Below are 25,652 nucleotides of genomic sequence, written 5' to 3'. Positions count from 1 at the left end.
CGTTTCCTCTCCCACATTACAGACAGAGCATCTGTGCTGTAGTGTACAGTGGAGCAGTAGAGGCTCAGCTCCCTACACCAGGAGCTGGCTCCGAGAGAAGCTGTCCTACAGATCTCAGCTCTGGGCAGGGGGAGGAGACAGACTGAACTACATGGGCAGCACTTCACTGGTCTCTGGTTTTGCTTTCTTCAGTTTTAGTTGCGTACAGTTAACTGTGGCCTGAAAATACTAATTGGAAGATGCCAGGATCAATCGGTTCCTAAGTTTTAAGTTTTGTGCCTTTCTAGGTTGGATGATGAACTCTCACCTTACGCCTCCCGAGACAGAACATATTCCTTTGTCTCGCATTCCCCACTCTGTATCTCTCCGTCTGTCACTTAGTCTTGGTTATCAAATCGAGTATGTGGAATGGCATTGCTTGTGTTAAAATAATGGCATTTAATAATGACTCCCAAGTGCATGAGTAGTGCTGCCCACAGTTCACATGCACTAAGACGGGCTGCAGTGTGCCCTCTAAGGGAAAAGGTGAGCGTTGCTGCCATGTCCAGGACCCTGGACTGTATACAGCTTTGGGCATCCACTGTGGTCTTGGAATACATCCTGTAGATCAGATGGAGGGAAGAAATGCTAGCGCTTTAATTTGGAGTTGTACTTACTCATGGGAAGTCAGTTCTACTCTTAAGCAAGGTCTGTAAGAACAGCATAGTGCAGTAGCTAAAGCTAAGGCCTCCAGGGACAAAGCACTCACTTTCCATTTCAGCCAGGAGTATAGCGGCTGTGTGACTTACAACAAGACTTTTTTTTTTTTTTTTTTTGGTTTTTCGAGACAGGGTTTCTCTGTGTAGCTTTGCGCCTTTCCTGGTACTCACTTGGTAGCCCAGGCTGGCCTCGAACTCACAGAGATCCGCCTGGCTCTGCCTCCCGAGTGCTGGGATTAAAGGCGTGCGCCACCACCGCCCGGCACAACAAGACTTTTATGACCCTGGAGTCCAGCATACTCGGCAAGCACTTGGCCAGTGAGTTATAGCCTCAGCCCTGGTGTACGTGAGTCTCAGATTTTTCACTTAGAAGTGTATACTTGAAAGTAGATATTTAATGAAATTATTTGAGGATGGTATTGTCACATTTATATTTGCATGTCATCCTTGACATATAGCTTCCCAAATCCTGGAAACCCACAAGTGATAGTATCTTTATTTGTCCTGAGCTGTTGCACGATGGCTGGAGGCCTCTTGGAGATGAGGACTGGTCGTGTAAAAGTTCCTAGCAGAGTAGAGAACAGGCATTTTCAGTGCCAACTCACAGCTTCTGCTTAGGGAGATGAGCTGAGAAGTGAGCTGCTCGCCTAGTGCCAGAGGTTTAATCACTGCATATGAAGCTTCCATGACAACCCAACTGGACATGCTGGAGAGCTGCTGGTTTCCAGAGGTGGAGCAGTAGGGAGGGTGCAGAATCTCCACACACTTCCTGTGCTTCACCCAGTGCACGTTTTCATTGGAATGTCTTTTATGGCAAACCAGTTAAGTGTGTTTCCCTGCTTCCTGAGATTTGCTCATCAAGCAAATTCATCACACAGAGGAACTTGAACTTCAGTTGGTCAGCTAATTGGTCAGAGTTACAGGACTGAGCCATTACCCTGGGGGAACTGTATGTCCACTCCAAAAGTAATTGTTTCCTGGCTGGCTGGGAGAAACACTTTGGGGGCTACAAAAGTCTTTTATGTGGATAAATGTACAAGAGGAGGGGTGTGTGTGAATTTTTTCCAACAAAAATTTTAGCACAATGCCTATATGATAATAAATATTCATAGCTGTAAGGATAAAAAAAAAACGCTGGGCGGTGGTGGCGCACACCTCTGATCCCAGCACTTGGGAGGCAGAACCAGGTCGATCTCTGTAAGTTCAAGGCCAGCCTGGTCTACAGAGCAAAAATCAGGACAGGCACCAAAACTACACAGAGAAACCCTGTCTCGAAAAACCAAACAAAACAAAACAAGGATATAAAAACCTCTGCACTGATATATTGGCACAGTGAATTGTGTGTTAGAACCATTCTCATAAGTCATGTCTTTTTTTTTTTTTTTTTTTTTTTTTTTTTTTTTTTTTTCGAGACAGGGTTTCTCTGTGTAGCTTTGCGCCTTTCCTGGATCTCACTCTGTAGACCAGGCTGGCCTCGAACTCACAAAGATCCGCCTGGCTCTGCCTCCCGAGTGCTGGGATTAAAGGCGTGCGCCACCACCGCCCGGCATAAGTCATGTCTTTAATTACCCCCCTTATAAACTGATGACAAATTGACTAGCCATTTTATTCATTGTTTTATTCACAATCACATAGGCAAAATCTTTAAACTAAAAAATCATAAAACTAAAGATTTGCTTATAAAAACAATTTTGCTCCTAATCTAAAAAATGAGTAATAAAATCAAAGTAGAGCTCTAAAAAAACATTTATCAAATGTAGTAGTCAATAATTTAATATAATTTACTTGTCAAGTTGCCCCATAGAGTGTTCCTTTTTTTCTCACTAATTCTTTTTTGAGGTCTCATTTGGTTACTCTTAATAATTATTGAGTCTTAAATGCAGCAGCTCCCCCCCGTCCCCCGCTTTTGTTGGGTTTGATTTCAATGTCTTGTCAACTTACTAGTCCATTGCTTTTATCTTTGGTGACTTGTTTTGAGAGCAGCCGTGTAAAAATGGACCTGTTTCTTAGACAGTACAACAGAATCTGGCCCCATCAGAGCTCTAAAATTAAACATCGAGAGACTTGGCTGTCTTCTGATGTCCCAACTCCACATTTTCAGACAAGAATATCTGATTGTCTTGACTTACGTCATATCCACTCCTGGTCCAGTAAGTTGTGGATGATGATTTCAGAGGGAAGAGAACCTTCAACACAGAAGCAGCACTCGACTGCTTCTTGTTTCCCTTTCCTTCGGGGGGCAGGAGAGAGGTGGGTTTTAGACAGGGCCTTACTAGGTAACCTAGGCTGCCCGGAATTCAATCCTCCTGCCTCAGCCTCCCGAATGCTGGGATTACAGGTGTGTGCTACTGTTCCTGACTTACTTAGTGCCTCTCAGTTTTCCGTTGGGAGCAGATCTCTAAATACCAAGGAGCAAAAACAACTGCAAGAGGCTCTATGGAAGGCTAGTGTCACCTCAGTCATTTATGTGAGGACAGATTATACTTAGTAAATAATCTCATGTTACGTGAGAACTTTCTCAAGGATTCTGTAAAAGGGCAAACTAACCTAAAGAGATTGCCAGTCCAATATGAACTAGTAGATTATGAACTGTGCCTCCAAACCTGACTTTTGCTTTGAGGTATGAAAGACATGCATTCATCTTAGATGTCAGCAAAAATTTATTTTTGATCGTTCTGTTGTCTCTTGAACTTGAGGAAATGAAAGGAAAGTACATGAAAACTGCTGACTGAAAATTACTAATATTTTTATTACCCTTGTATGGGTATACATACCAAAATATTTCCTACAAATTACACTCGGCCCAATAGGCCTTCACAAACAAACAGCTGGGCAGTGGTAGCACACGCCTTTTTTCCCAGCACTTGGGAGACAGGCAGGTGGATTTCTGTGAGTTCAGCCAGCCTGGTCTGCAAAGTGAGTTCCAGGACAGTCAGTTCTACACAGAGAAACACTCTCCAAAAACAAAACAAAAACAAAAAACCCCAAACAAACGAAAAAGCACCCAGGGCAGGCCTTATAGATGCTAGGCAAATGTTACCAGCATTTTCAATTAGGCTGTCTATGAGCTCGATCTTGGGGTCTAACTGATGAAGGTTAAGAGCAGTAGAGCCAGGAAATCTGGATTCTGACTCGCCTTCAAAATTCAGGTCCCCTCCTGGAGCCTTGGTGTCCTTAATACGGCTAGTGTTCTGCCAAGTGTGGTAGCTCACGCTTGAAACTGGCACTCAGGAAACTAGTGCAGGATTGCTGCACGGTTGAAACCTGCCTGGGCCACCTATACAGTGACTTCTAGGTCACCTTGAGCAACAGGGTAAGACCCTATCTCAAAACAGTGTGTGTGGGGGGGGGGTAGTGGGGGCAAATGTACTAGTGTTCCCTAATGTCCCTTCCAGACAAAGAATTCAGTCTCTAAACTACTTTCTCAAAATCAGCAGGGCTACTGTGGTATGTTACATTCTTCTCCGTTCTGCAAAACACTGGAGAGGCTTTGCCGAGAACAGATGATGTAAGGCACAGTTGAGTAGTCTTAGATTTCTGAAGACCGTTTACAGAAGAGGCCAGTCGCAGATGTAGTTGAGACCTGAGGAAACAAGAAATAAAGGAGTATTTCAACCCTAATTTTTTGTTATTTTTATAATTTAAAAAAAGTTTGTTTTCATTTTACATACCAATCCCAGTTCCCTCTCCTTCCCCCATCCACTCCTCAGAGAGGGTAAGGCCTTTCTTGGGGAGTCAACCAAGTCTGCCATACTAAGTTGAGGCAGGACCAAGCCCCTCCTCCCTGAGTTAAAGCTGAGCAAGGTGTCCCACCCTAGGGAATGTGTTCCAAAAAGCCATTTCATGCACCTGGGATAAGTCCTGGTCCCACTACCAGGGTCTCCCCAAACAGATCTAGCCATAACTGTCACCCACATTCAGAGGGCTTAGTTAGGTCCTATGCATGTTACCCAGCTGACAGGCCAGAGTCCAGGAGCTCCCACCACAGCTTGATCAACCCTAATTTTTGAAGAGAGAAAATACTATGCTTTAACCTCAAGGCCAACTGTATACTTAACTTGTGGTAACAGTAACCAAGTAATATAAAAATAGCCTAATTTTTATTACATAAAAATGCAGTAAATATTCACCAAGCAAATGTTTATTAAGCACCAGGTACTCCAAACAACCACATATTGTTGCTGCAGATAGTGTTTTATGTGTGGTAAAGATATATCAGACATGGTTGCCTTTTTCAATAAGCTTATGGTCTGGAAAATGATGTGATACCAGGCACATGAGAATAAACCCAAGTAGTATGTGGTGTACTACAGTCCATAGATGGGGCTGCAGGAACTCATCAAGATAGTAGAAGGCAGTACGTAGAAGGGTGGATTTTGGTACAGAAGGCTGTAACATGAATTGCTAAATGGTCTTATTAATGAAAAACCCAGAGCCAGATATTGGGCTAAAAGCTGAAAGATCAGAGAGGCAGAGCAGCAAACCACTAGTTCTTACCCCTACGAAATCCTCCATGGGAAGAGAGCAAGCTCCCCTCTCCAACCTGCCTTATCACTTCCTCCAGTATTTTCTAACAAAATCAATCTCAGATGTATATCAATATACATAATTTGTATACAATATACAAAAATTCAATCCAATGTAAAATATTTAAAATTAGTAGTTGTCTTTTCAGAGTAGATTCAAATAATCTACCATTTTATCTTATCAGAAGGCAGCATGTAGAAAGGTGGATTTTAGTACAGAAGGCTGTGTGGAGAAAGGTGGGTTCCTGACTTGGTTGTGAAGTACAGCATATTGGCCAGAAGGTGTAAGCTGGGAAACTCTTCATCACAGAACTGAAGGGGAGGAACATTGCGGAAAAGGCATTCTAAGGAGTAACATGTTTAACTGAAAAGAAAACAGGAGAATTTAAGACACTGCTTTGGAAAGCATACAGCTAGGCTGCCATAGAGTAGAGTAGCAGCTAGTTTGATTATTGGTTTGTTGCTAGTCTGTGTGATGATTATAGTCTAGATGGAATGTTTTCCCAAAGGCTCTTGTGTTAAAGGCTTGGTTACCAGTGGATGGGCTTGTCAGAAGGAGGAGTAGTAGCAATGGTGGTCATCTAGTTTGATTATTGGTTTGTTGCTAGTCTGTGTGATGATTATAGTCTAGATGGAATGTTTTCCCAAAGGCTCTTGTGTTAAAGGCTTGGTTACCAGTGGATGGGCTTGTCAGAAGGAGGAGTTTGACCTCATAGGACATTGCTGGAGATGGTCGAAAGTAGGAGATGGACTAAACTGGAGGAGGCAGGTTACTGGGGACCATGGCCTGGGAAGACGTTTCTTGCTCCTTGCTGCTTCCAACTGCAGTGAAGAGAGCCATCCTGTCCCACTGCCCCCTTACTATGATGTTCTGCCTCACACAGATTCACAATGGCAGGGCCAAAGAAGAACAAACTGAGAGCTCAGGCAGACCACTCAACCTCTGAGAACCTCAGGTTTATCTCCCATCAGAGGAGACAGAAAGATCTTCCGTATGTCGATTTTTTTATAAGATGGAGATGAAATAGTGATTCTGCAAAAATAGTACATTATTATTTTCTATGATTTTTTGTTTTCTTTCGTTTTCGAAACAGGGTCTCACTATTATAACCCCACCTGTCCTGGAACTCACTGTGTAGACCAGGTTGGCCTTGAACTCAAAGAGATCCACCTGCCTCTGCTTCCTAAGTGCTGGGATTAAAGGCATGTGCCACTATGCCTGACTCATTTTCTTTGTTTTTTAAAAGCAAGTTCTGCAAACTCTCATTTCTTATGCTGGTGTTACCCTAACCTTCAGATTTGAGGGCTCAGCCCTCCATGGAGGTTATAACTATCTTGGACTTAATATCAGCCTCAGATTTTTTTCCTGAGACAGAGTCTTGCTTCTAACCAAGGCTGACTGGAATTTACTCTGTAGACTTGGCTGGCCTCAAACCTGTGGCAGTCAGTATTCCTGCCTCCGCTTCCTGAGTGCTGGCATTAGGTGTACAGCTGTGTACTACCACATTCAGGTCAGCCCCAGATTTCAAAGATCCAATGTTCTCTCACATGAAAGACCAGGGAGTTTTAGGGGAACACAAATTTGACATACATTAACTGTTATTTTCACAAAAGTTGATGCTGTATTCACTCTACTAACTGGAAGAGCATTTAGGACTTCAGTTGTCCTATTTTATGTGTAAGTCATAGGACCAAATCCAAAATGTTAGTTTTCACTTGCTGGTATCTAGTAATTTCATATGAAGTGACTGGAAACCGTGTCATGAAAAACAACGAAGAGAGATGAAGACATTTTTGACTGTGGAGAGGTAAAGCTTTAAAGCTTCTCCTGTAGGCCCTGGGTTCTCTTCTGAGTTTCTGAATGGGAAAAGGACATGGCAGAATAATTTTTCAAATGAAATTTGACTCAGTGATTTTTCAGTAGGATGCTGTCAGTATGAAGGAGAGAACTCAGACAATGTTACTGTTTGTACCAGTAACTCAGCGTTGTCTTCACCAAGAGCGAGAGATGTCAGGAAAGAATGGGTGTTCGGAATAGGAAGTTGGCCAAGGATGTCACCTCAGGAACTCAGATCAGTGTTTTCCAGCATAAGATACCGAATGGCAGACAGCAGGGGGACACAAGATGATGGCAGAGTGATAAACAGCAAGGAATATGTCAGATAAGAAAATGCCATGTATAGAGAAAGGAAAGGGATCCCAGGCTCCTACAGTCTGACGAAAGTTTTTGAGGTAATGCAGAAGAGTTCAGATTTGCTGCCTCTGTTCCTGTGATGATAAAACACTGACCAAGAGCAACTGGGGGTGCAAAGTTTATTTCAGCTTACAGCCTGCGGTCTATCCTTGAGGGAAGTCAGGGCAGAAACTCAAGCAGGAACCTGAAGGCGAGAACTCAAACAGAGGGGGCTGGTGAGGTAGCTCAGAGGTTAAGAGCACTGGCCGCTCTTCCAGAGGTCCTGAGTTCAATTCCCAGCAACCACATGGTGGCTCACAACCATCCGTAATGAGATCTGGTGCCCTCTTCTGGCCTGCAGGTGTACATGCAGGCAGAATACTGTGTACATGAGAAAGGAAGAAAGAACTCAGCAGAGACCATGAAAGAATGCTGCTTAATGGCTCACTCCTTGGGGCTTGCTCATCCTGCTTCTTATGCCACCCAGGACCACCTGCCTAGGGATGGCACCACCAATAGTGGGCTACGCCCTCCCACATCACTCATCCATCAAGAAAATGCCCCGCAGACTTGTCTACAATCTGATGGATTCAATTGCTCAATTAAGGCTTTCTCAGATGACTCTAGCTTGTGTCAAGCTAGCAAAAAATCTAGCCAGCACAATTGATTCCTTGTCAATCTGACTCACAAATACATCTCTATTAAACCGTAACCGTTCTTGTTTATCTCCAAGATCTCATGTTACTATGACAGTACAAAATGCTGGATAACTTTAAAAGCTCCATCACCTTAAAAATTCAATTTACAAGTTCAGTCTAAAAATTCAACATCACTTTGAAAGTCCAATCTCTCAATTGTGGGTTCCTGTACAAGTGACACCAGGATATATTTGAAAGAGAGTAAGGAGGGGTATATGGGAGGACTCTTAGGGAGGAAACAGAAGAGGGAAATGATGTCATTATAATCTCAAAAAATTTAGATAACTAAAAACAAAAACAAAACTAAGATACTTTATTCCAAGCGGTGATCCAGAGCACAATTATAGTCAGATCAAAGCAAAATCAAAGTTTAACAGTAAGAATGCTCAGTGTTCAGTGTCCTGGACTCGCTCATGAGTTTTCTGGCCTCCAAAAGGGCTTGGGCAACTCTATTCTCTAGCTCTGCTCTCTGCAGTAAATGGAGCTTGCCTGGTAGACTCAGGCCAGCCCCCCTCTACACCTGCTGCTGTCTTTGATTGACATTCCATAGGGCTGGTGTCTCCAATATCCTAAGGTCATCACTGCAACTGAACTTTCACTTTCGTAGGTGGCCTCTGACAGTGCCAAGCCTCAGCTGCTCTCTGTGACTTCTTCATGTTTTCAAAACCAGTCCCATATGTGAGCCTCTTAGACATTACCAAGTTCTGCTATCCACTTGAGATGCAGTCTTGCCTCCCGTGGACCACAGCATCTGTGCACCGAGCTCAAGGAAGAAATACTTCCCAGATGCTGGCCTCTCAATCACAGCTGATTTCTCAGCCCCAGCTAACCAGCATCCATCCAGTGCTGACCATCCAGTCCCAGTAAAGCAAAGGCTCCACTTTAGTAGTGCGGATCTCTTGTTAATCACAGCTGACTCGTAAGCCCCAGCAGTCCAGAGACCACTTATTCTTTTTTTTTTAACTTTTTATTGACTCTTTGTGGATTTCACAGCATGCACCCCAATTCCACTCATCTCCCTGTCCCTTTACATCTACCCTCTGTCCTTACAACCCCCCTAAATAAAATAAAATAATAATAAAAAAGACAAAAACAAAATTTCATTGTGGAACCTGTACTGTGTCACAGTGAGCCACACTGTATACACTTTGGTCCATATATCTTTACTTGCAAATGTTCATTGCAATGAGTCATTGGTTTGGTCTGAGGCCTCTGGCTTCTGCTACATTGGATCCTCACTGGGACTCCTCTTGGATATCCTGTTGTTGCCCTGTGTCATGGAGATCCTGCAGCTTTGGATCTGTAGGACCAGCTCCTTCACATGCCCCAGCAGTTCACTGATGGGGTGAGCCAACTCATAGCCATGGATCTGGGTCTGGGTGGTAGCTGAGTTTGGTCAGCCCACCAACTCTCCTGAAACCTCATCACTAGGGTGAGCTTTCCAGCACTGCCCCAGCTAGCTTACCCAATGCCACAGGCAGCAAGGGGTGGGGTCACTTCTCCTCTCACCCTCTCAGGGCTGGCTCCCACACCCACACCACCAGGGCCAGCTCTACTGTGCTGCCCAGGTGAGGTGCAGGGCACACTGTCCTGAGTGCTGCAGCCGGTAAGGGGCATGGCCAGCTCTCCCGCCTGCCAAAGGTGGCAAGAGGGGAGGAGGGCATCGTTCCCTTGCCCATGCCACCACATGACAGGTGAGGGGGAGGGGCAGTTCACCCCCACCACCCCCACCACCACCAACAGGATCAACTCTACAGTGCTGTCCAAGCGAGATGCAGGGCCCGCTCTCCCGAGTGCCACAGCCCGTGAAAGGCAGAACCAGTTCCCCTGCTCTCATGCCTCAGGGCCAGCTCTCTGGCATGCCACAGGTGGCACGGGTCAAGTGGTGGGGAGGGCATCTCTCCCTCACCCACGCCACAGCATGGCAGATGAGGGGCAGAGCCAGCTCTCCCTAGCATTGCAGTCAGTGAAGGGTGAGGCCAACTCTGTGCAGCCCTTGGATATCAGCATGATCCCAGGTGGGGCAGTGCAAATCCGGGACAATCATGTGGCTTTTGGTGGTGATAGGGGCCATGGACATTGACACAGACACCTGATGCTGCATGGCTACAGACTCAAACATGGCCCTCAGTGGCAGCATGGGCCAAGACTTCACCGTGGTCTCAGGTGGCTTCACAGGCTACTCACATCAGGCTGTTCCTCTCCACCTTTATGTCTCCAGACCTGTCTTTTTTCACAGTGTCCAAGCTGTTCCACTTCTCTTTCTCTCCCATCTCTCCAGCCCATACTTCCACACTGTAATGGCTCATGGGCCACACATTGGGCAGGATCTCTGGTGTCTTCTTCCTGCCTACTCTGCATGGTGGTGTGGGGCCTCTGGGTGTCTTCAAGTGTTTGTCCACCCCAAAGCTTCCAAAGGAAATAAATCTGTGGCTAGAGTTAGACACAGCACGGTAAAACTGTAATTCAACATAGAGTCGTCCAGTCTCAAGGTTGAACCGCCACCACGGCCATAGAGATGAGCAGATAGGCTGATGACGAGAAGTGAACACAGCGGAATGTCCAGTCGGTTGTGGGTCTCCATTCTGCAGTTGCTGCTCTTCTTCCTGGGCAAGGATGCAACTCTGGGAGTCAAAGCGACTCATACAGTGGTCGGTTTTCTCAAAGGAAGAAGGCATAGGCCCACTTGCACTTGTCTTCGTAACTGGTTGTATTATGGGCGGTGTAATTCACTTTTTCCCCAAGGAACAATGTTCTCCACAACCTACTTGCTCTCTTCTTTCTTCTCTCCCATCACTCCACCATCAACTCACTCACTTCCCACCACACACAGCTGGGCATCAGGCCATGGTGTTGTCTTGGTGCTTTCCAGGGCTCCCAGACCCTTGTGGACCTGGGTCAGGTCTCTGTGTCGTCCAGGTGCTTCCTGGCATCCAGGATCTGTTTCTTGATGGTTTCAGTCATGGTGCCTGCCAGGGGCAAGTGCTACTCTTGCTGTTTCCCACAGCCTCCTCTTTACAAGGTGGTCCTCTCTTGGTCCTGCCTCACCAGGCTGGAGGAGAGATAGAGTCCCTAGCCGAGCCTACAGCTGCTATAGCCATCACTGAGAACCCAGAGCATTATGCTCAGGCCCAGTGGCCACCAGCGCTGTCTTGATTCTCAAGACCACATATTCTTAACACAAATATACCATACACAAAAATCCTGATAGAATGTATGAGATACTCTCAAACTTCCCTGTGAAACTTCACAAGCTAGACATTCATCATTTGTATTTATCTCAACACTCTTATTTTCCAAGCTCTACAGAACATTCCATTAAGCATTGAACATTCAGCATCAATGGCTTTTCCAGAGTTCAAAGCACTTTCACAATCCTCCCTAAAACAACACGGTCAGGTCTGTGAGTACAACACCCCACTCCAGGTACCAATTTATGTCCTAGTTAGGTTTCTGTTACTGTGATAAAACACTAAACTAAAGCAACTTTTGATAGGAAAGAGTTTACTTGATCTTATAGGTTATAGTCCCCATGATCGAGGTAAATCAGAGTAGAAACTTAAGCAGGAAACAAAGCAGGAACTGATGCAAAGGCCACGAGAGAATGCTACTTACTGGCTTGCTCCCCATCATTTATTCATCCCCCTTTCTTATACCACTCAGGATCACCTGCTCAGGGATGGCACCACCCATAGTGATCTGGACCCTCCCACATCAATCATCAATCAAGAAAATGCCCAACAAACTTGCTCACAGGCAACCTGATGGAGAGAAATCCTCATTTAATGTTTTCTCTTCCCAAAAAACTCTATCTTGTGTCCAGTTGTCCAAAAGGTTAACTAGCACAGTGCTGAAAGGAAGATTGTTTCTCCCAATCCACATAATACCATGTATACCACATGGGTAGAGAAGAGCTAAAGGAAGGAAGATGGGTACCTTCAGACATTCTGTTCAGTTGATGCTTCTACAGGCCCTAGGTAAATCCCATTGTTTTCTTTTCTTCTTGCCTCATTCCTTCTTCTGAAACATACTTGAAGATAAGCATAAATTATAACAACAAATGAGGATCTCATCAATCATCCCTGTATATTTCAGCAAGCCTTCCCACTATCTTACAACTAGACTATGATTTTTAAACCAGGAGAGTTTCCAATACCTCCCCCCAATCTCCAGGGACATTTGGTAATTCCTGAAAGACATTTTGTTGTTATTGTTGTTTTTTTTTGAAAGATGAGGAAGCTTCCTCTTGTAAAGATCTTATATATAGTAGAATACCACTGCAGCAAAGTATTATTTGGCCCAAAATGCCAGTACTAGTATAGGTGAGGATGGCAGACTCTGAATTGAAGAGCATGATTACCTAACTTGTATTAGAAACACTATAAGCCCACTAAGCTTTTGTATCCTATCCCTAATGTGAGCTTCTCATAGCATAGTATCTGGTGACTGCTATCTGAGCTTTGAACTTTTTTTGTTTATGTGTGTTGAAGGTTACAAAGTCAGCAGTTGTTGGTCTTCTAATTTTATTTGCTCAGTGGATGTGAGTCCTAGTCTACCTGATACCTTCTGAGTATTATGGTCATAGGTCTGAAACAGAAAGCCCTCTTTAGTCAACCACTGAGACTGAGGGTAGGCCATGTCTAAGGCCCCCAATTTAAAACCTATAGTGTCCTAGACATCTCTTCTAACCAACTACAGCCTCTTTGATACAAAAATATTTTGAGGAATTGAGAGTTGGTAAAAACCACTTATGGCATCTAGCTTCTCAAGTCTTAGTGACCTCTCTCCAAGAAAGGTTCTGCCTCTAAAGCTTGCCATTTTTCTTTTTCTCCAAATCCAAAGATTAGAATGTCAGTCAGCATTAGAGATGTTTTCAAAGTAGTCCGAAAGCATTGGTGTCTCCAAAAGAAATGGAAAGTTATGGGAAATTGACAGACTTGAACTAAAATGCACTCATCCCTTTTAAGACAGGATCTTACTATGGCCTCAAAGTTTTTGTATAGCCCAGTCCAGTTTCTAGCTTTCTGTCTCCCATCTCGGTCTCATGAGTGCAGAGTTTATAAATGTGTGCCACTACAGTCAGCTTCCAGATCGGAGCTAAGTGACTTCTTGTCTTTGGAATTTGAATGCCTGGGAGAATACTACACATACAGTAGGGATCCAGGAATTTTTTTTAAATGATGAATGAACAGAATTTGGTGAGAAAAATAATTAAGAATCTAAAGTTCCATCAATTTGCTGCAAAATATGATCAAAGACTAGACTGGAATGCCAGAGAGGTGCTGAAACACACTAATGGAGTCTAGGCTTCCAGGAATTAATCATGATGATAAGGAAGTACTTACTGCTGTACACAATGATTAGTATTATTGCTGAGGCCAAACAGAGTACTGTCAAAATTGTGGGGGTCACCTCAATTAGGTAATTTCTACCAGGAGGGGTTTCTGGGGCTGTGGAGAGAAAAGAATAAACATCAGTTGTAATGTGCAGCCTACTCTCAGGTTCCCATCCTGTGCCTCTTTACCATGCACCTGTGGAGAACCTTTGACTCTGCCAATCATCTCACAGACACACAGCTGCCAGCACTCTCATAAACAATCCTACCAAAAATATCCTGTGGGCAACTAACATTCAAATGATAGCTACTGAATGTGAAAAAAGCAACTTGAATGTTTTCATTGACTGAGCTAACTTGGCATGAAGAGAGATTCTAAAGAGATACCTTAAAAAGCTATTATCTTTGTAGCTCATTTCTGTAGCTCTTATGACTAAGTCTTACTAGGGATGTCATAATCTAGCTAGATATACCTACTTTTTTCTCCTCTAGCTCTTCTGTCTTTCTCTTGCATGTTCTCGCCACATCCTTCATCTCCACTGTTATATTCCACACAGTGGCTGCCATAAGATTCAGGAGGTGCCTCACATTCTCTTCAAGATTTATTTTTTGCCCTCCAGCCTTAAGTTTTGGGGAGACTAAAAGAACTAACAATGGCTATGAATTGACATTAGGGGACCATCCTGGAAGACAGCTTTGTGGGCTAGCTTCTGATGAAGTTCTAGTCTCCCAGGGACCACAGGAGAGATACAAAGACTGGTGGGGAACGAGGAGAGACTGGTGTGTGTGTGTGTGTGTGTGTGTGTGTGTGTGTGTGTGTGTGTGTGTGTGTGTGTGTGTGTGCTGCCCTCCAGTCCTCCTCATGGAGGTAGCAGCTAGACCACTTATTTCTCAATCTCTTTGAGAAATAGCAACATCCGAAGAAAGGACAAGGACACAATCTGAAGGGATTATTAGCAACACAACCTCTCTGGCTTCTCTGGATTGGCTTATAAGCAAATATTAAACACCACCTCATTCTTAATTTTCTCCATTACCAAGCCTCATGGATGAAGTTTAGCTTTGAGCTTATTTTGGCATTTGACCCAATAGACCACCTTGTCCTTGGCTTCTCAGACCCCACACTCCTCTGTTTATACTTGTAACACTCATCTTTCTTGGCAGGCACTTCTTCCTCTTAGCTTCTAAATGTCATTGTTCCCATGGTGTCTGTGTGTGACCCTGGTCTGCCTGCATAATCTCATCCACATCAAAGCTTGAAATGCCATCTAATTTCTGAGTTTGAATATTACATTTCTTATCTCATTTCTGGATTCCAGATGTGTTACAGATCCAGCTGCTGACTACATGGCTGGAAGCCAGCTGATGAAAAGTAAATTCATTGTGCTTTCTTTTTAAAGATTTCTTTAATTTTAATTTTACATGTATGGATGTTTTGCCTGCATGTATGTCTGAGCATAATAGGCCAGAAGAAGGCATCAGATTCCTCTGGGACTGGAGTTACAGATGATTGTTAGCCACTATGTGGGTGCTGGACATGAAGAACAGCCCATGCTCTTAATTGCTGAGTCAGGACTTTGGGAGCTCAGTGCTCCAACCCCACACCCAGAGTGAATGAGTAGTCCTAAAAACAAAAATCTGTTCCAAGAAAAGACAATGGTTTGATTCCATGGGACCATTGGAATTGGATATCCTAAAGGAAAATGCCAAAGTCGGGAAATTACAAAGAAGGACAAAATTTAGTGCTTTCAAAAAAGACAGTACATAAACTGCAAAATGACTACCTGATGGTCAGCAGTTATTAGACCTACAAAATTTAGAACATTTATTAAAAGAAAATAAAATTAGTCTAGTAATATCACCATTACACTTGTTTAGTGATGTCAGTAAGTCATAATGACACATCCTATTGTTGGATTTTCTTTACTCTTTACTCTTTGGGCTTTAGTCTTTTGGGGGCCTGCCACCCAGCTCCCAAATAAATTATTCATGGAGGCTTATTCTTAATTATAAATGCCTGGCCTTAGCTTGGCTTGTTTATTGCCAGCTTTTCTTAACTTAGATTATCCCATCTATCTTTTGCCTCTGGGCTTTTACCTTTTCTTACTTCTGTATATTTTACTTTCACTCTTATTCCACAGCTGGCTGTGTGGCTGTGTGGCTGTGTGACTGTGTGGCTGGCCCCAATGTCCTCTTCTCCTTCTCTTGCTCTTTTCTTCTTCTTCTTCCTCCCAGATTTCTACTTTTATTTATTCTCTTTGCCTGCCAGCCCCTCCTAGCCTGTCTCCTGCCTCCTATTGGCCATTAAGCTGTTTATTAGACCATCAGGTATTTTAGACAGGCAAAGTAACACAGCTTCACAGAGATAAACGAATGTAACATAAAAGAATGCAACACATCTTTGCATCATTAAAACAAATGTTCCACAGCATAAACAAATGCAACACATCTTAAAATAATATTCTACAACAACATCTTGTATGTCTGACATGACTAAAATTATCGTCAGAGCCAGTAAGTTCGATTCTAAAATGTAGGTAGCTAGGTTATTCTTTTGGATACTATAGAGTAGACACTTGCCGGAATAATGCTGCTTACGTTTTTCCCAGGTGAAGTTCTTCGACACTTGAGAGTCTCCATACACAACGTGACACACAATGCTGTGGTTGTAGGTCATATTGAAATCCAGTTTGCTACTGACAGTGTACAGCTCAGTTTCAGGATCCTGAGAAATTGTTGTATTGATACCACTTAATTCTTTTCCATTTTCCAACCAGAAGAGGTGAGGCTTCGGGAAACCTCCAGAGGTTAAGCACATTATCCTTTTAATGTCCGCAGATGAATTTCCAAGCTCAGTTATATTAGGGACCGGGTAGTCAGCTAGAGATAGAATAAGCATGCCGTTATACACAGGTACAGAGCTGTGTGCATAGGTGGATGTTAAATAAATAATCAGGAGCCAATAAGAATGACAAATAAGGTCGGATTGCAGGTCTCCATAAGGCGTTAGTAAACCAGCTAGTTTGAACTGGTTGTGTCAGTTGTCTCTCTCTCTCACCTTGAAGGAGGTAGGAACACACTTAGAGAAAGAAATAGGTTCGTGTGGATTAATGTTGACGTACTGCTCACTGTTTGAAGAGGGGAAGAGACAACGATGTTTGTTTGTTTGTTTGTTTGTTTTTTCGAGACAGGGTTTCTCTGTGTAGCTTTGTGCCTGTCCTGGAACTCACTCTGTAGCCCAGGCTGGCCTTGAAATCACAGGGATGAAAGGCATGCGCCACCACTGCTCAGCAGAGACAACTGAATGTTTATTGAGTTCCTGTTAGTTAACTCTGTTTTACTCAATCACTGGGCAAGCCTCAGGGAAACATTTCACTATTAGGATAAGAATTTGCACTGTATCAAGCTGATAATAGAAAAATAAATAAATACATACATACAAACAAACAAAACCCTCTGGAAATCCTTCTCTTTATGACAACCTTAGGAGATTTGGACTTAGATTTAAAAGGTTATGGATCAAGTGAGTGGGTAGTGCATGTCTGCAGTCCCAGGCTGAGGCAGAAGTGTTGCTTGAACTCCACAAGCTTGGGGCCAGCCTGAAAAACATAGTGACACCCTGTCTCCTAAAAAAATTAAAATAGCTAGCCAGGGTGGCACCTTTAATCCCAGCACTGGGGAGGCAAAAGCAGGTGTGTTTTTATGAGTTTGAGGCCAGCTTGCCTTACAGAGGGAATTTCAGGCCAACCGAGGCTACATAGAGAGACCCTGTCTCAAAACAAACAAACAAACAAACAAACAACAACAGCAAACAAAATAAAATGTTCAATAGCACTAACTTGATGTGATTGATGCTTGTAATTTTATTTTCTAAATAAACTAATTTGGGGGAACTCATAACCCTGTAGCAGAATTGAGACCCACAATTACATTTCTCAACACCAGAAGCTGTGGCTTGCTATATATCCGTTTATCTCATCTTGTCTTTCCACCCTAATATTGTAGGCACATAAGTGGCTCCTTATATCTGTTTATTTAGTAAGGAACACTCGTGAAGCCACCCTCCAACCCGAGAACCAGAAAACAGGAGCTTATATGGTCTTGCCCCTGCTGGACCTCTAATTCTCAGCACTCAGTAGCCATCACCCCAAGTCCATGTTCAACACGCCTTGCTTCTTAAAAAGTAAGTTCAGCTGAGCATGGTGGGGCACACCTGTAAGTCAGGTGTACTTTGGAGGCTGAGGTAGAAGGAGTTTGAGGCCAGCCTGGGCTATGCAATGAGTTCCACGCCAGCCTGGGCTAAGAGTAAGACCTTTTTCATAAAAAAAAAAAAAAGACTTGTACTCAGATAAAATAATGTCCAATATGTACAATATTGAGTCTGTAATCTCAACCATGACATTTTATTGATTCCTTGCTACTCTAACATTTTAAGGGACAAAGAGGCCCCCTGGAGTTGACATCATTTGCATATTTGACCTCCAGTAAGACACTGAAGTAGACTCAGAGCCAAGCGTGGAAATATCTTCTAGCCACTTGCTCGCTCACTCAGACATCAGGGATTGAACTCCTCCCCTATCATGTGGGACTCAGTGCCCCCACTTCAGTCCATAGACTGAGCTTTCTTCTTAGAAGGCTGAGTGCTACAGAGCTCACATGAGCAGAGGTCAGAGGTCCCCAAAGTCAGTTCTTCAGCTGAGGCTTGTCTTGTGACTGTGTGTGGGCCAGTTAATTGGCTTTTAGTCTTGATTTGCTCATCGGTAAGATGGGTTAAAATTTTCGTGCTTCCAGGGCTGAAGGGCTGAAATGACACCATTACTAGAAATCACTTAGCACGGAGCCTGAAACACAGGACATATCTAGGTAGATGCTCTCATTTAAAACAGGTTGTCAAGGAACGCTTCTAAAATGGCATAGTGGCATTGGGAGAAATGGGGGAAGGGCAAATACTGACAGGTGACCAGGAAAGGGAAAACCCTAAATTTTGAAGTCACTTTAAACCAAAGTAATAATAACAATAATAATAAATAATAATAATAATAAATTGGTGGTGAATCTCTTTGAGTTTGAGGGTAGCCTCCAGGCCAGCCAAAGTTACATAGTAGAACTAAAAAACCAAAAATAAAACCAAGAAAAAAAAACCCCAACAGTTTGCTGTGTCCCTGAGCTATTATAGTTTGCATTTTTACTTTCTACTTACTAGCTTATAGCACTCAATCCACATAAACTGAGAAACAGTTCGCTCAGTAAGAGCCATCTTTCCCATGTCGGACTGAGCTTAGCACAGCCTCAGCTTTGTGTCCTAGCCCTTCCACAAGATAATCTGTTTAGAATAACTACTCTGAAGCTCTTGCCAGACTCTGAACCATCTAAAGATTAGCCCTTTGGGGCTGGAGAGATGGCTCAGCAGTTCCAAGTATGTACTCTTAACTTACTTTTGCAGAACACCCAAGTTCAGTTACCAGCACTCACACTGGGTGCCTCACAACTGTGTATCACTCTAGCTCCCGGGGATCCAACACGTTCTTCTGACTGTCCTTTTTGATCTTATATGACTCAGTTAACACAAGTTTTGGCCACTCTTCCTGGAGCTGGGTAAGGATATCTTATGAGCAAAGGCAGGGGTGCACATTATTCAGAAAGGTTAAAAGTCTGTGACCTAGTTAGCTTGTTACCCGGAATAGATATTTCTCAGGTGCAGTTCCCTGTGCAGGCATATTACATCAAAGTTATGTTCCTACAACTCAGAAGGCATTTCAGGCCGTTATCGTGCCTGGTGTGATTCCTGTGACCTTCTGTTATACTAGTAATAGAAAAGTACATTGATAGATTTTTTTTTCCACCTTGAACAATCAGTTAGATTTCCTGTAAAACTGGAAACTCACTCCTCGGATATGAAATGAGATGCATCCTTCTTTGACAAAACTGTCACCTACATCAAGAGACATGTGCCTTTAAGGACATTACAAATCGGTAAATCAGAGAATCCTACCAACCTCTGACAGACAGCTTCACAGAAGCCAAGTGTTTCCGTTTGTGAACTCCTCCGTCAGACCTTTGAATGACACAGGTGTATATGCCCCTGTCCGACAGGTCCAGGGACAGGATCATAAGAGAGAAGTTGCTAGGGATGTCAAGTACAGTCCGGTTCTTATACTGGGACCACACTTCCGTCTTCCCAGGGGTGTAACTCAGCACCGCTTTGTCATCTTTTTGCCAGTAGACTCGGAGCCTCGTCAGTTCATCAGGAGAAAACGGATAACCACAGGGCAGTGATGCCACTCCTTTCACTGACTTGGACACATGGCCAATACCTAAAAGGCAAGTGAGAAAAGATTGAACAACCTTTATTGAACAAACCCAACTCATTCTATCAAGTGATGAGTGACTCTAGAATGAATTTTTTTTTTTTTTTTTTTTGGCCCTAACACATTTTGTTGTTGTTTTTAGAGATAGGATCTCTCTATGTAGCCCTGGCTGTCCTGGAACTTGCTATGTAGACCAGGATGGCCTTGAACTTACAAAATCCTCCTGCTTCTGCCTCCTGAGTACTGGGACTAAAGGCATGCACCACCACTACTGGCTTTCATATATTATTTTTATTGTGGTTGAAAAGAACCACAATAAACCACCATGTGTGTAGGATACTTTTAATCCTAGCACTTGGGAGGCTGAGACGGGAGAACAAGTTTGAGGCCAGCTTGTCCTACATTGGGAGGCCCTGTCTCAAAATACCAAAGGCTGGGGATGTAGCTCAATGGTAGAGCACATGTATATCGTGTGCAGGGCCCTAGGTTTGACTGCCAGCACTGAAAGAAATACATCAAATTTACTATATTGACCATTTTTAAGTTTACAGTGCAGAAATATCTTCACATTGCTGTGAGACAGATCTCAGAGCTGTCTGTGTGTGCCATGAATCTCTGTACCCATTAAACAACAAACTCTCTTCCATTTCTCTCACCCCTGGAACCACCATTCTACTGTTAGTTTCTATGAATTTGACGACTTTAGATATGCTGGCCTTTTTGTGGGTGGCTTATTTTACTTAATGTTATGTCCTCAAGATTTATTCACCTTGTGTTACATGACAAGATTTCCTTGCCATATGGTATGACAATAATGATCACAAATAATTTCTGTTTCTCTTTGTCTGTCTGTCTGTCTCTCTCTCTCTCTAGCTATATATCCTTTTCCCAACTTGTATGTTGTATAATCACACACACACATAATTGACAAATCTACTCATCTGTTGATGGACATATGGGCTGCTTCCACCTCTTTGTTATTACCATGGATAATATTGCTGTCAACACGGGTATGCAAATGCCTCTTCATAACCCTGATTTCACAAATCAGTCAGGTTTCAGTCCTACCCCAGGCTAGCCTTGAACTCTCTATGTAGCCAAGGGTGACCTTAAACTCCTGGTCTTCCTGTCCCCACTTCCTGAGTGCGGCAATTACAAGCAAACACCATTACGCCTGGGGCACTATTACTTCTTATGTGCTCTAGCTAACATATTGATCCCCCAAAGAGAAAATGGCCTTGACCAAAACCCTGGTGAATGTGCTGCCATTTGCCTATAGACCATACACTGCATCCTAGTGCCTATCATACCCTTCTTTTTTGTTTCCTTTGTGGCTGGTGGTAATGTCAGAGAAGCAGCAGGTGGCTATTGACTTCAGGGGATCAACCCACCAGCATTCAAAACTCCAATAGGTGAATCTTGGATAGGCAAGGCCCTGAGGGCTTTGGCCCCAGAATGTCTCTTGCTACTGCATTTGTCTTTACATGTTTGCCACTGCCATTTTTCTCTGGTATCTGGCATGGTGTGAATAGGTGTGGGGGGATCTCCACTGCCTTTAATGTGGTGTGATTCTCTCAGGGAAATATCCCATTCTACTGGGCATTTTTACCTGTGGATTATTTTAAAGATGATTTCCTCCTAAGCTGAATTGTTTTAAGTGTTGCCCCCTGCCCCTGATGAAACATGGCTACAGAGGATAGAAAAATAGAACAAGGAAATGTCACACAGCTAGCTTCTCTTGAGGAACCATATAGACTGTGGATTAGGTTAATGATTGAGAAAAACAATTGAGTCCCAGAAGCTAAATTAGCTTAAGTTCTTTTAACGTTGAGAGATGTGTTCATGGGATTCAGTGTGCATCATAGATGAAACAAAGCTTTAAATAATGACTAAGGTTAGGTTAAAATGCTTTTGTTAATGGCTTTGAGGTTAAAAAAGAAAACCTTGAAAAACAATTTAAAGGAATATTTTTAAGAGCTGAGTGAGGTACTTGTTGAGGTCAGGGAACAAGAATAATGACAGTCTGGCTATTGTTGGCTGAAGTATCTTTCTTGCTAGAAGGATTTTGATCAAGGGTGATGATTAATTCCTTGTACCCATTTCTGCCCTCAGCTTCCTGATACAATAAACTGTTGATGAATGGGTGTGCACCCTGAGGATTTAAAATAGAGCCAACTGATTCTTTTTTAATATATAAAAGTTTAGATTTGAGCCAGGTGGTGGTGGCACATGCCTTTAATCCCAGCACTTGAGAGGCAGAGGTAGGTGGATCTCTGTGAGTTTGAGGCCAGCCTGGTCTCCAAAGGGAATTCCAGGACAGCTAGGGCTGTTACACAGTGAAACCCTGTCTTGAAAAATCAAAAAGAAAAGAAAAGTTTATGATTCTTCTAAGATTTCTTATAAGATTACCCTTTGAGATAAATAATAAAATGATTGGTCCTTTCTTTGTAACTGCAAAATGTAGCCTGCAAACAAAAGAATTGGCTGAGAAAAATACCTTGCTTACTTACACTCTGTTTGTCTATAACAAGTTGCTTGGGTATGAACGTATGTGGGTTCTTGGAACAACTTGTTTTTCACCTATAATATGTAACATGTTTAATCATGTAAAGGATATGGAAAACATGATTTTTTTACTTGTATTCATTGTAATCATTCACTTGGATAATAGAATGTAACCACACTGTAATTTTTATATTGCTTGAAAGATTTTGCTGGGGTATTGAGGAAGACCAACTTCCTCTTATTCCCCTAGGGTACTCTTAAGCAGGGAGAAATGAGGAATTTGTAGATAGAAGTATATATATATATATATATATATATATATATATATATATATATATATAGAGAGAGAGAGAGAGAGAGAGAGAGAGAGAGAGAGTTAGAAAACATAGGCTAGCCTCAGGAGGGCCTGGGTCCAAACCCAACCCACCAACCCCTTCTGTCTCTATCAAAGAGCTTTTTAAAGGAATGCCAAGGGGTGGAGCAAAAGACTTCCACCCATCACAGCCAAGTGTAGACCATCTCAAACACCTGGTGACCTTGAATGTGGTCCAGCCATCCCCTAATGCAGCCCTGCTGTGTAAAGTAAGCTCGGATCTCACTGAGAAACCTTTGTGGGCTCCCACAGGTCCCTCCTCTTAATTTTTTAAAGAGCCCCTCAGGCTCCACCAGATAGACTGAGGTCTGTCTTAGGTCATTCTCTATTATTATTTCTTCCATTACCCATCATGGAGATATGCTTTCCATCAAACATACTCTGTCTTAGGTTGGAAGCTATCAAGAGAAAGTTGCCCATCCTTAATTCTCAGCCTCTGATAGGAGGGAGAACTGATCTTAACTCAGCTCTGGCCCAGGTTCCTATTGAGCTTACAAACTCCACAGCAATCTTCATAGCTGCCACACCTCCCAGTACAGAAGTAGAGGATAATAGAGATGGCATTTCTTTTTTGGAATGGGTCTTAAGATGTCTGTAACAGCCTTGCTGTGCCAAGCCCCTTTTCAACTAAAACTCTTGATGCAAACTGCATCTAATAAACTACATCCAACTTAAAGATTCCCTTAGCTTTTTACCAAACTCTGGTTCATTAACCTTAACATAATTCTGGTATAAACATCACCATTCAAACCATTCATATTTACAACTCTCTTTATTTTTATTTTTAATTTTTTTATTTTTTTGAGACAGGGTTTCACTGTGTTGCTTTGGAGCCTTTCTTCGAACTCACTCTGTAGCTCAGACTGGCCTTGAACTCAGAGAGAGCCACCTGCCTCTGCTTCCAGAGTGCTGGGATTAAAGGCATGTGCCACCACCACCTGGCTCATATTTACAAATCTCTTAATTGAACTATTATCACTATACATATTTACACTTCTTGCAAGCTTACATTAAACATTTAGACTTACATTCAACAGTTACACTTCTCACAAATTCACATTCAACATATACTTATTTATATTTCTTACAAGCCTATATTCATAAGGAAATGCTATAGCACTACCTTAGAAAATATCTAGGAAAGATTTCTTAGAAGAACTATAAAGACCCTTAGCAGAACTAACTTACACTAGTAAGAATCTCTTAGCAGAACTTAGTCTGCTTATTTTTTATAGACATACTTCCTACAAGCCTATAGTCTTAAGGAAACTCTATAGGACTACCTTAGCAAATATGCTTCTGAGAACTATTAGAAAGAATCACACAATATCTACCCTAATATAAGCTTACATTCTATAGGACTACTTTCTTAGAACTACTAGAAAGGCTCTCTTAACAAGACAGGAAGTATGCAAATTATTTCTAAAGTTCAGAGTTTATAGTCAGCTTAGATATCATTTTGAAAATTCTTCTGACAGTCGGCCAAATATTTCGTAGCAAGGTTATTTGTTCACCAAAACTGCTACTATTCAAAGGAGTTGAGAACATAGATGTTATTTCATGAAACACATTCTTCATTAGCTTACTCTGAGGAAGAACATTTCATGATTTAGTATTTTTCACCTCATTCATTACCTTCTCAACCCCTGTTATTATTAGCAGCTATAATGTACTCTAACCATGAGTTATTTAACTCAGACTGTTCTCACAAACATCAGTACATTCATTAAGCAAACATTCTGATTTAGCATTGATTTCTTATAGGGAACTTTCAAGTGAAGCAACTATTTTGTGATATGGTTAGATTTTTCTGAAGTTTGATCCCCGTCAATAAAGCAGTCATTTCTTTTTGAATTCCTGTTTCCTTGTCTCTTTATTAGATTTGCAAAGGAATCATTCATTGCAGGCTATTTGTTCAAGAGACAAAAAACTTATTTATTTGTTCATAAGTTTCTTCATATCTAAAACAATGTTCAGTGTATGGACTGCTTTCCCCTGCTTTTTTTTTTTAAGGATTTTAAAGTGGCTTGTTAACAAATGGTATTAGTGTTTTAAATCATCTCCTGAGAGGCAAGCTGTTTGTCTGACCTTAGTTCCCCAGAGGTAAGATTAAGCTTTCTAGCATTGCTTTGAAAAGAAACTTCATTCTGAGCTGAAAAAAAACAAAACAAAACAGTTTTTGGACAGTATCGCCATCTTGAGCCTAAAAACCACCTTTCCCAGAATGCATTTCTCTATATCAGCCCACTTTCGGACTCCATTTCCCATAGTTCCGTTCGGGTCAAGGAGTCAACTTCCGGTTCCCTTTACAGGTCTTAGTTTTCATGGTTTAGCTTTTGCAACGGGAGATTTGAACCAGGCTTTTTGCTATTTCACCACAGGAGATCGAGAAATTTCTGTTCTCCCTGAGCTGGTCTTGCTAGGTGTTTTTCTTTCCTGACACTGTTCCCGAAGCTGAGTGTATTTGCCCGCTCTTGCGTATTCAGGCAGGTCCCTCCATGCTCAAAGCAAAATTCCCTCGGAACTTGCTTTTTTGAGTTATGGGATCAGTGAAAGAAAGTGAAAGCACTCGAAAGAAAGCTATTTCCCAGCCCTTTCAGAGAGAATGTCCTCACACCCCCACACCCCCGCCAGCTTTTCTCCCGGATATTGTCATGGCTTATCTCCTCCCCCAGCTACAAAGCCCCTAATGCCGCAGACACCGGAAGTCGAGAGGCTTGGCTTTCCTGCATTCTCCTTGCCAGTAGCCCTTCCCCAGGTCCCCTACCGCTTCTGTTGCAGCTTCACCTGGGGGGAAGCTGTCCCTGCTTTGGCTTTCTGCCTCCACTCCCTCATTAGGCACTAACCGCAGGGTACTTCTGGCTACTGATTTTACTAGCAGAGAGGATTTGCCATATTCTAAGAGGCTTGTTGTTTCTAAAGCCATTACAGGTGATTCTCCCAAGCATTTAGGGCTAACTTCTATCTAACCTCAGGGAATTCTGACTGCTGCTTCTCCTGTCTTGAAAAAAAGACAGAGCTTAGCAGAGAGGTTTT

General features: G+C 42.7%; 1 protein-coding gene across 1 annotated transcript in view; it reads right to left on the bottom strand.

The window, feature by feature from the left end:
• Nucleotides 1-2,169: 2,169 nt before the first annotated feature.
• Cd80 (CD80 molecule) overlaps nt 2,170-25,652 on the bottom strand; it is a 39,271-nt gene continuing 15,788 nt past the window's right edge. The window contains exons 2-6 of the mRNA XM_052740681.1: nt 19,427-19,744; nt 16,029-16,310; nt 13,441-13,545; nt 12,032-12,125; nt 2,170-4,281 (exon numbers count right to left, since the gene is read on the bottom strand). Of these exons, the coding sequence (XP_052596641.1) occupies nt 12,034-12,125; nt 13,441-13,545; nt 16,029-16,310; nt 19,427-19,744 (797 nt within the window). The 3' untranslated portion in view covers nt 2,170-4,281; nt 12,032-12,033. The remainder of the gene's footprint in view (nt 4,282-12,031; nt 12,126-13,440; nt 13,546-16,028; nt 16,311-19,426; nt 19,745-25,652) is intronic.

Source organism: Peromyscus californicus, unplaced genomic scaffold (genome assembly GCF_007827085.1).
Source record: "Peromyscus californicus insignis strain IS unplaced genomic scaffold, ASM782708v3 Scaffold_16__1_contigs__length_79575227, whole genome shotgun sequence".
NCBI lineage: Eukaryota > Metazoa > Chordata > Mammalia > Rodentia > Cricetidae > Peromyscus > Peromyscus californicus.
The sequence above is the reverse complement of the archived record's forward strand: the minus strand, read 5'-3'. Positions and strand labels throughout refer to the sequence as shown.